Source organism: Ornithorhynchus anatinus, chromosome X1 (assembly GCF_004115215.2).
Source record: "Ornithorhynchus anatinus isolate Pmale09 chromosome X1, mOrnAna1.pri.v4, whole genome shotgun sequence".
NCBI classification, from domain to species: Eukaryota; Metazoa; Chordata; class Mammalia; order Monotremata; family Ornithorhynchidae; genus Ornithorhynchus; species Ornithorhynchus anatinus.
Genome location: NC_041749.1, coordinates 17,949,226 through 17,960,560, shown reverse-complemented (window position 1 = coordinate 17,960,560; position 11,335 = coordinate 17,949,226). Strand labels below are relative to the sequence as shown.

Sequence of the window (11,335 nt, the reverse complement as noted above, 5' to 3'; positions counted from 1 at the left end):
AGAACCCATGACCTCTGACTCCCAAGCCCGTGCTCTTTCTGCTGAGCCACGTCGTTTCTCTAAGCTTCTCTAAGTCTAGAGGTGGGGAGCAGACATTAATATAAATAAATTACAAATTTTTACCCAAGTGTTGTGGGACTGAGGGAGGAGTGAATAAAGGGTGCAAATCTAAGTGCGAGGGCGACACAGAAGGGAGTGGGAGAAGAGGAAATGAGGGCCAGTGGTGGCTATGCAGTCACGTTTGCAATTCGACACAGTGCCACATCGTAGCTCCTTCCTCCCAGTGCATGGATTGGGGGGGTGGTTCAGTAGTGGGGGGTTCAAGGGCTGCTCACTTCCTTCCCCCTGCTTTCCTGGCCCTCCACATCTTAGCCCTCACTATTCCCAGAATCCTGCATCCCGAAAAACAATCCAAGTAAAATATCACCCATCAACAAAATTGTCGGTACCATCACCCGAGGCATAGGTAGGTCTCCTAGATTATTCTCTATTCAGTTGAATGACAAATTAACAACGACGCCGCTCATAATTGTCTACCCCGGAAATTCACACCTGTCTTTACTCACAATACCCTGTAGACTCTTCAAATCCCTGAGCTGAGGAGAAAGGATTTACATAATGAAGGTGGAGAAACTTCCCCCCCACCCCCACCCCGGGAATTATATAAATTCCCACAGGGTCTCAGTCAGCACCCACATCTTGGAAGACACATCTTGGAAGACACACTCAACTCCTTCCTTCACCATGATGATCGCCGGCAAAATCCTTCTCCTCACTGTGGCCCTTATCTGTTTCTCAGGTGAGTTTCTACTGCCAGGGTCAGTGGAGTTAAGTGTCCAGAGTCAGCCCGGACAGGTCACACGCTCCTGTGCGACATTGCTCAATGGTTCAAGCGGGCTGGGCTAGGAACACAGGGTCAATGGAGTCCTTGGAGGAGGAGCCCAGAAACGTGTCGGCTTTGAGGTCCCGGCAGGTGTGTTGTCAGTGGTGCTTTGTTTCAACTTGGAGAGGATTTTTTTATGGTATTTGTTAAGCGCTCACTGATGTACCAAGCTCTGTACTAAGTGTTGGGGTAGATACAAGATAATCAGGTTGGACACAGTCCCTGTCCCACATGGGACTCACAGTCTTAATTCCCGGTGACAGATGAGGTAACTGAGGCACAGAGTTGCAGACGAAGAGGAAGTGAAGGAAGAAAGAAGGAAGAGGAAGAGCTGGCCTTAGAACTCAGGTCCTTCTGATTCCCAGGCCCGTGCTCCGTCCACTCGGCCACACTGTTTTGCTAATTTCCACTGAGACCGTGGAGTTTTGTGATTGGTTTCGGGTTAGTCTTCGGTGTAGTCGCCAAAGAGTAGGGGTGATTTCAATGTATGAATTATGCTGTGTACAGCCTTACTCTGTCCTAAACACTAGGATAGACCCAAGGTTATGAGATAGGCAGACTATCCCTCTCGGCTCACAATCTCTCTCACCCCCATTTATAAATGGAAAGACCGAGGCCTCGCGAATCTAGAAGACTGAAGCCCCGTGAAGCTAACGGACTTGCCCGAGGTAATAGAGCAGGTTACACTCCTGCCTGGAATTAAAATCCAGATTGCCTGACTCCCATTCCCAATCTCTTTCCACTAGGCCTCTGCATTTCCAGTGGACTTCTAGTGCAGCGGCGAGAGTTGGCTTCAGCTGAACCTCTCTCATAATAATAATGATAATAAAAAGAATAATAATAATGGTGGTATTTGTTAAACACTTACTATGTGCCAAGCACTGTACTAAGAGCACCGGGGTAGATAAAAGATAATCAGGGCCCACATAGGGCTCACAGTTGAGCTGTGCCATCTCCCTGAATAGGAAGCGATGAACAACCTGGTCTGAACGTTTCCTTCCCCCGCAAGCCTCAGGAAACTTATCTTCCAAAAGGTGGACGAGATTGACCTAAACTTCCGAAGATGTGCATGGGGATACCCAAACTGCCAAAGGTGAAGCAGCTTGGCCTAGTGAATAAAGCACTGGCCTAGGTGTTCAAAAGGACAGAGGCTCTAATTCTGGAGGCGCCACTTGTCTGCTGTGTGACCTTGGACAAGTCGTTTAACTTTTCTGCTCCTCAATGACCTCATCTGTAAAATGGGGATTAAGACTGTGAGCCCTTGTGGTTCAGGAACTGAGTCTAACCTGATTAGCTTGTTTTGATCCCAGTGCTCAGTACAATGCCTGGAGCGTAGTTCATACTTAACAAATGCCATAAAAAGAAGAGCTTGAGAACTCTCCAGATTCCATTTGTGGCCAGTATTCTGCTCTTAGGAAAATAATGTGACAAAGAGCCATTGTCGTATTTCCTAAAAACCTCCCGAGGGGATAGGATTCACTGTTTTTCTTTGAACCTGCCCACAGGAGAGCTTGTAAGCTTTTACCCGCGATCTTCCAAACCCTGGTAATAACAACAGTGGAAGGCTTCTCATTTCTGCCATCTAGGCCGACCTGTCCACTGCAGTAATTCCCCAGAGGTCCTCTGCTACATTGTGCTGCTTGAGAAGATGCTTCACCACCTCTTAAAATCGTAGAGGACAGCAAAAACGATTTAAAGATTGGGTGAAGCACCTTCTCAGTCAGCGTAATGTAGCGGAGGTTGCTTGAGTATTCTACTGTCATCTAGTCTATTAGTCTATTACAGTCGATTAGACTGTAAGCCCGTCAATGGGCAGGGATTGTCTCTATCTGTTGCCGAATTGTACATTCATTCATTCATTCATTCAGTAGTATTTATTGAGCGCTTACTATGTGCAGAGCACTGTACTAAGCGCTTGGAATGGACAAATCGGTAACAGATAGAGAAAGTCCCTGCCCTCTGACGGGCTTACGGTCTAATCGGGGGAGACGGACGGACGAGAACAATAGCAATAAATAGAATCGAGGGGATGAACATCTCATTAAAACAATAGGAAATAAATAGAATCAAGGTGATGTACATCTCATCAGCGCTTAGTACAGTGCTCTGCACATAGTAAGCGCTCAGTAAATAATATTGAATGAAAGAATAGTCTCATCCGTCCTGCCCAGAGGAGCCATGTTGCTGTGAACAGGGCTTGCGTGACTTAGTGGCCTGGGGTTAGAAGTCGCGGGTTCTAATCCTGGCCCCACCACTTGTCAGCTGTGTGACTTTGGGCAAGTCACTTAACTTTGGCTGTGTGACCTTGGGCAAGTCACTTCACTTCTCTGGGCCTCAGTGACCTCATCTGCAAAATGGGGATTAAGACTGCGAGCTCCACGTGGGACAACCTGATCACCTTGTCTCTACCCAGAGCATAGAACAGTGCTTGGCTCATAGTAAGCACTTAACAGATACCTTCATTATTATCATTATTATTATCAGTGAGCTGAATGGGCTCCAAGACTAAGTCGTTGGTCATTCTGCTGCCACTTGATGTTGAGTCGGGGTTCGTTCACTCATTCAGTCGTGTTTATTGAATACTTACTGTTTGCGGAGCACTGTACAAGCACCTGGGAGAGTACAATACAACAACAAACAGACACATTCCCTGCCCACAACGAGTGGGTTTTAGTTAGCTCTGGTGAAATTCTTCCAGAAGTTACCGGCGCCTTCTGAGGAAGGCCCAGTTCTCCCAGCTATTTAGAAGATCGAACATCATGGGGTCAAACATCTGAGTTTCCTTCAGAAAAGTCCTTGTTATCTGTATCTGCGGGACTGTGTATGCTCAAGAGGCTAACGACCATTCGATTTTCCAGGTATATTCTTTCCAAGGCTTTGTTTAATTTCACCTTTCGTGTTTGCGCTTTATTCTAGATGCTGCTGTCAAACCTGTGGTAAAGGTCGGTCTAATAGTTTCATTCTCCAGCATTATTCCATCAATCACTGGGATTTATTAAGCACTCACTGTGTGCAGAGTACTGTACTAAGGGCTCACTGTACTAAGGGCTTGAGAAAATACAGTACAATGGAGCCGGCGGACATGATCCTTGACCACAAGGAGCTGATTTTTGGGGTGCTGTTGTTAATGTTAATTCTGTTAAACGTCTTTACCAGGTGAACTCTGAAGGACAGTGATCTGTCTCTGAGTTAGGGGAAAAGGTCAAAATCCAGGTCAGGTCATCGCCTACCGGCCCAGAACACTCACTGGCAACGATTGATGTTGTGGCCATCCATTCATTCATTCATTCATTCATATCTATGGAGCGCTTACTATGTGCAGAGCTCTGTATTAAGCTCCTGGAAAGTATAATTCGGCAACAGATGGAGACAATCCCTACCCAACAATGGGGTCAGTGTCTAGAAGGGGGAGACAGACAACAAAACAATTAGGCATCATTCATTCAATTTTACTTACTGAGCACTTACTGTGTGCAAAGCACTGTACTAAGCACTTGAGAGAGTACAATATAATGACAGATTCTTGCCCACAAAGAGCTCACAGTCTAGAGGGGGAGAATGCTACTTTCCAACAATGCAGAGATACCTATCAGCAGGCAGACAAGTGTACTCTAATGAACAGACAGTGGAACCACCAGCTCGACAGACAGGATCATCACCAAAGCCTCGCTTTCTCAAGGGAGATGCTTTTCATAAACCACGTAATTCAGAGTTGAGGGATCAGATATAAGTTTTTCCAAGAATGTTGTTTATTGAACGGCGCTTGGCTGCTCATTGTTTGGGCGATGCCTTAGGGAAGGTACGCTGTAAAATATGACCTCATCTTTTCAGACAGCAGAACCAGTCGTCATGTGTCCAATGAATTTTGATCCAGTGTGTGGTACTGATGGAGTGACCTACAGTAATAGCTGTGCTCTTGGAATAGCAAGCCGGTGAGTGCGAACATAAGGAAGTATGAGGGTGGTGAGTTTTTTTTATTACGCTAGTGTGTGCCTGAAGGGTTTAGCGGTTGTGTAATTCAGAAGAATTATCTCTAACTGGAGCGTGGCAATATGGCCTAGTGGATAGGCCTGGGAGTTAGAGGACCTGACTCACAGACCCATCCCCATTTATTGATTGATTGATTGATTCTGGGACCCTACAGATGGGGGCTGCAATTCTAAAACTCCATAGGCACCAATCCATAGACACTCTAATCTCAACTCCACCACTTGTCTGCTGGGTGACCTTGGCAAGTGGCTTAATGTCTCTGTACCTCAGTTAACTAATCTGTAAAATGGGAATTAAAACTGGGAGCCCCAGGTGGGACAAGGGTTCTTTCCAACCCGATTATCTGGTATCTACCCCAGCTCTTAGTACAGTTCCTGGCACATTGTAAGCATTTAACAAATACCTTTTTTTTTTTAAGATTACTCTGACTTCCTCTAGTGATCTGAAAAACTGGACGGGGAGACGGGGGTCAAGAGAGATTTGGAAGGAACTGGAATGTTAATTCCCTCTCTTCCCATCCCTGAGCCCAATAAAGCTTCAGTGGTTCCCAAACTACACTCCATCTGTGAGGTTCCAGAATCGTACTGTGTCTATGGAGTTTTAGAATTGCAGCCCCTATCTGTAGGGTCCCGGAGTCAATCAATCAATCAGTCAATAAAATGGGGAAGCAACATGGCCTAGTGAAGCATTGTGGTACAGTGAAAAGAGCACGGGCCTTGGAGTCAGAGGTCATGAGTTCAAATCCCAGCTCTGCCACTTGTCAGCTGTGTGACTGTGGGCAAGTCACTTAACTTCCCTGTACCCCAGTTACCTCATCTGTAAAATGGGGATTAAGACTGTGAGCCCCACGTGGGACGACCTGATTCCCCTGTGTCTACCCCAGCGCTTAGAACAGTGCTCTGCACATAGTAAGCGCTTAACAAATACCAACATTATTATTATTATTATCACTTCGTCTGCTGGGTGATCTCGAGCATGTCGCTTAACTTCTCTGTGCCTCAGTTCTCTCATCTGTAAAATGGGGATGAGTGTGAGCTCCATGTGGGACAGGGACTCTGTGCAACCTAACTCGTATCTACCCCAGTGCTAAGAACAGTGCTTGGCACATAGTAAGTGCTTAACAAGTACCATAATTATTATTATTCTTTCTCTCTCTCTCTATATATATATGTATATATATACTGGGAGTGGCTGTTGGATTGATACAATTTGGGGTATTAGAAATTAACTGAGGAAGGAGGAGGGATTTTCAAGTGCTCTGAAGGTGGGGAAGACTGAAGCTTGGTGGATTTGAGAGTGGAGAAGAAAGAGCTCCAGGCCAGGGGAAGAGCGTGAGCAAAGAGAGGTCGGTGAGATGAGAGAAAGGTACAGTTAGAAGGTGATCTTGGGAGGAGAGACGAGGGAGAGCTGGGGAATAGAAGCGGATGAGAGCCAATAGGAAAAACAGGAGAGACATAAAGAAGAGAGCTGGTGGTGGAGACCTTGAAGCAAATCATGAGGTGTTTTTGTTTGAGGTGGAGGGAGATGGGTAACCATTGGAAGTTTTTGAGGGGTGGAGAGATGGGAAATGAAGGTGCTCTGAAAAGCAGCGTGGGGTATGGACTGAGGAGGGGAGAGACTGGAGGTTAGAAGCCCAGTGAGGAGGCTGGTACATTTGAAGCAGTCCTTTGAAGCAATATGGTAGCTGTTGGGTGGAGAGAAAGGGAAGAGCTGGGAAATGTTTCTAGGCAGCACACTTTTCTAAGGAACTCTGTGAAAAACAAGTTTATTCTTTGACGGAACATATAATTCCACTTTTTTTTCTCCTCAGGAAAAGTGGCGGAAAAATTAAAATGAAGCATAAAGGCAGCTGCCGAAACCAAGGAGGTTCTGTTTAGGCTTACTGCCTCGGGGAAATTGCCAGAAGCAACACTGTCATTCTTGTCATTGCAAATGTTCATTCAGTAAAGAAAATTCTAAATCACTGTCGGCCGCATTCTCTCTGTCTATCTGCCCATCATGGTCCATAATTTCCCTTATTTAGAAATGGGCCATTGCTGGTTTGGATTTGTCTCTATTTGTTGCCGAATTGTACTTTCCAAGTGCTTAGTGCTCTGCACACAGTAACGGCTCAATAAATACGATTGAATGAATGAATTGATGGCCCACCTAACTCACTGTTCTGTTTTTGGTAGTGGCAGCGTGTAGGTCGCCATAACGTCGGTGATCACTGTCACCGTTTATTTAGTAGCTGTCAACGGGATTTACTGAGCATCGACTACGTGCTGAACCTTCTGAGGTGTTTGGGGGCATAGGTTAAATGCGCAAACCCTATCCCTACCTTTGACAGGGGCGGCAGGCTAACACAAATCGTATCCTTATAATAAGAGGGAAAACATAGCTACATGAATGGGAAACTGAGAAAACAACTGGGAGAGAAAATATAAGCAAAACACGACAAAATAACCGGTACAAATCTATGTGCCCATAAGGGACTCGTCTTGCTTTATGCCGTCCAGTCATTCCCGACCCGTAGCGACACCACGGACACATCTCTCCCTGAATGCCCCGCTCTCCATCTGCAATCGTTCTGGTGGTAGATCCAGAGTTGTCTTGGTAAAAATACCACTGCCTCCTTCCACGCAGTGAACTCGAGTCTCAGCCCTCGATGGTCTCCCAAGACGGTGCTGCCCAGCATGGGTGAGCTTTGACTTGCAGCAGATGGCCTTCCACTTGCCCAAGCCGCGAATGGACTGGATAGGCCTCTGCTTGACTCTCCCTCCCGTAGTCGTGACTGGTAGAGTACTGGAAACTCTCCAGGTGCGACCCTGCTAGGGGCGTTAAGGCTACTCGATGGAATAATTTGGGAATCAGTCGGGACACACCTCTTGGGAGAGTTGTTTTCTCAGGAAGGCTTTGAAGGTGGGGAGGGATATGGTTTCCGGTTTATTGGCTATGAGTTGGGTGGGGTTTCCACGTCAAACAAAAAGTGGGCACAATCACCTGGAGGTAGGAATGCCAAGGATGAGATTCAGCTAGGAGGCGAGCATGGGAGAAGGAAAGAATGAAAGCTGGAACATAAAGGGAACAGAGCAGAGAGGAAAGTGACAGCTGGGGAGGAGTTTTGAATCCAGTGATCATGAATCTCTTTTAAGCAGAGATAATTGAGTTGCCTTTAGAGATTAGGAGGGGAGAGATGTGTTCTGCCAATTAATCATTGAGTTCTGTTTATTGAGCATTTGGAAGAGCACTGTACTAAGCGCTTGGAAAAACACAATGCAACGGAATTATCAGACGTGCTCCCTGCCCACAACAAGCTTATAGTTTGGCTGGTAACTGCAGGCCAGACTTGCAGATGATCCTTCCCAAGGAGACGGCATACGTCAGAGCCATCTCTAAGCTTTCAAAGAACTCTGTTATCGATTTGTACATTCCAAGCGTTTAGTACAGTGCTCTGCACATAGTAAGCGCTCAATAAATACTATTGAATGAATGAATGAACTCAACCACTGAGCCCCACGTGGGACAGGGGACTGCGTCAAACCCGATTTGCTTGTTTCCACCCCAGCGCTTAGTACAGTGCTTGGCACAAAGTAAGCGCTTCACAAATACCACAATTATCATTACGGTTAGCGCCACCTTCCTTCCCGTCTCACGGACCCGTAACCTTGGGATTACGCTCGACTTAGCTCCCTCGTTCAGCCCACATACTCATTGTATCAATAAATTCTGCCGGTTCAACCTTCACAACATCGCTAAAATCCACGCTTCCCCGGCACACAGCAAGTGTTTAACAAAACCACAATTATTATTATTATTCTTGAGAAACAAAGAGAATAAATGGTGGAGTAGCAGGTGAAGTAACCCAATATGGAAGATTTTTTTCTAATATTTGCCAAGTGCTTATTATGCGCCAGGGACTTTCCTAAGTGCTGGGGTAGAAACGAGATACCAATTCTGTTATGTTGTACTCTCCTAAATAATAGAGTGCTCTGCACACAGTTAATGCTAGGCCTGCTTCTCAGGTGAAGAGAGTTAGTGGAGAACCTTGAAGTCATCATGAAGTTTTTGTGCTTGATGAAGTCAGCGGGAAGTCAGGGGAGGTTTCTGAGGAGAGATGTGTGTTAAGTGAATTTTCAAGATGATCCATGCAGCATATTTTAGTTTAGCCTGGAGTGGGGAGACCAGTGAGGAGGCTGATGCAACATCCTAAATGTCATAAATCCATGATTCTATTTATAATAATTACGGTATCTGTTAAGCGCTTACTATGTGCAGAGCACTGTTCTAAGCGCTGGGGTAGATACAGGGTAATCAGGTCGTCCCACGTGAGGCTCACGGTTAATCCCCATTTTCCAGACGAGGGAACCGAGGCACAGAGAAGTTAAGTGACTTGCCCACAGTCACACAGCTGACAAGCGGCAGAGCCGGGAGTCGAACCCGTGACCCCTGACTCCGAAGCCCGGGCTCTTTCCACTGAGCCACGCGATACTTATGGGGCGGCGGTCTAAACCGGTAGTCTTCTGGTCAGCAGGACCCCAAGAGGGGCCAGGCGAGTTTTTCTCCCCAACCTACTCCTGCCCCACAAAGAAAGATACAGTCTCTAGACGGTAAACTCATTGTGGGCAGGAGGTGTGTCTGTTTCTCGTTAAACTGTTCTCTCTCAAGTGCTTAGTACAGTCCTCTACACACGGTAAGTGCCCGATGAATACGACTGAATGAATGAACGACTGAATCTCTTTTGTGGAGAGTCATGAAGACAGAGGGAGGGATATTTCTATTCAGATTCCTGAGATAATAATAATAATGTTGGTATCTGTTAAGCGTTTACTATGTGCAGAGCACTGTTCTAAGCGCTGGGGTAGACACAGGGTAATCAGGTTGTCCCACGTGAGGCTCGCAGTCTTAATCCCCATTTTACAGATGAGGGAACTGAGGCACCGAGAAGCGAAGTGACTTGCCCACAGTCACACAGCTGCCAAGTGGTAGAGTGTGGATTCAAACCCATGACCTCTGACTCCCAAGCCCGGGCTCTTCCCACTGAGCCACGCTGAGATTGCCCAAGTCAAATCCTGGAATAATCTGGGAATAATGTTGGTATTTGTTAAGCGCTTACTATGTGCCGAGCACTGTTCTAAGCGCTGGGGGAGATACAGGGTAATCAGGTTGTCCCACGTGACGCTCGCAGTCTTCATCCCCATTTTACAGATGAGGGAACTGAGGCCCAGAGAAGTGAAGTGACTTGCCCACAGTCACAAGAGCCCAGGTCAGGGACCCAGAAGACCTGGGTTGTAATCCCGGCTCTGCCTCAGTTACTTCATCTGTAAAACGGGGGTTAAGACTGTGAGACCCATGTGGGAAATGTGTGGACACGTCCACACATATTAGCGTGCATCCGCCCCAGCACTTAGTGACACGGGGGGAACATACAGTGCCTGGCACATAGTAAGCGTTTAACGAATACCATAAAAAAAAATCATTCTCTTGGGACCGTTGAAGCCCCTATGGTTGTCGGATAGTCACTTACTGGGAAAACCCCTCACCTCCTCGGCCTATCTGACATTGAAACAATTCCTTGTAAATGAAATTCTCACCAGAGAAAAAGAAGGTGAGATCACTTCTGTTTATACACGTTACTTTTTAAGACAGTGCCTAAATTACATATGCCAGTGGGTGAGCATCCTTTAATCACCTAGGCGGATAATCATGGCCAAATCGGGGCTTTTCAACTATTTATACCGGTAGCATCCCTACTGCTGCTGGTATAAATAGTTGAGAAGCACGAGAAAAACCCACGAGAAGCAGCGAGGCTCAGTGGAAAAAGCCGGGCTTGGGAGTCAGAGGTTGTGGGTTCTAATCCCGGCTCTGACCCTTGCCAGCTGTGTGACTTTGGGCAAATCACTTAACTTCTCTGGGCCTCAGTTACCTCATCTGTAAAATGGGGATTAACTGCGAGCCTCACGTGGGACAACCCGATTACCCTGTATCTAGCCCAGCGCTTAGAACAGTGTTCATTCATTCGTTCAACAGTATTTATCGAGCGCTTACTATGTGCAGAGCACTGGACTAAGCGCTTGGGATGAACAAGTCGGCAACAGATAGAGACGGTCCCTGCCGTTTGACGGGCTTACGGTCTAATCGACGGGCTTACAGTCTAGTCAACGGGCTTACAGTCTAATCGGTGCTCTGCACATAGTAAGCGCTTAACAAATACCAATATTATTGCTATTCTCTGTGCCTCAGTTCCCTCATCTGTAAAATGGGGATTAAAACTATGAGCCCCACGTGGGACAACCTGATCACCTTGTATCCCCCAGCGCTTAGAACGGTGCTTTGCGCATAGTAAGCGCTTAACAAATACCACCATTTTAATTTTAATTTTAGTGGGACTTCCCAGCACAGCAGCTGGTTCTTGGCCTACTAGGCGTGGGAGTCAGAGGACCTGAGTTTTACTCCCGGCTCTGCCATTTTGCTATGGGACCT

General features: G+C 46.6%; 1 protein-coding gene across 1 annotated transcript; it reads left to right on the top strand.

The window, feature by feature from the left end:
- The first annotated feature begins 612 nt into the window (after positions 1–612).
- LOC103171501 (serine protease inhibitor Kazal-type 6-like) lies at positions 613–6,837 on the top strand. Its single transcript, XM_007673327.3, has 4 exons — positions 613–799; positions 3,800–3,825; positions 4,715–4,815; positions 6,684–6,837. The coding sequence occupies exons 1-4, from the start codon at positions 619–621 to the stop codon at positions 6,748–6,750; spliced, it is 375 nt and encodes a 124-aa protein (XP_007671517.2). The 5' UTR covers positions 613–618; the 3' UTR covers positions 6,751–6,837.
- Positions 6,838–11,335: the final 4,498 nt, after the last annotated feature.

Excerpts from the sequence above, each read along its gene's own strand:
- LOC103171501 (XM_007673327.3), top strand. The coding sequence starts at position 619 with ATGAAGGTGGAGAAACTTCCCCCCCACCCCCACCCCGGGAATTATATA. Across the intron at positions 3,826-4,714 it reads CTGTCAAACCTGTGGTAAAG|ACAGCAGAACCAGTCGTCAT; the intron begins GTCGGTCTAATA and ends TCATCTTTTCAG. Across the intron at positions 4,816-6,683 it reads GCTCTTGGAATAGCAAGCCG|GAAAAGTGGCGGAAAAATTA; the intron begins GTGAGTGCGAAC and ends TTTTCTCCTCAG.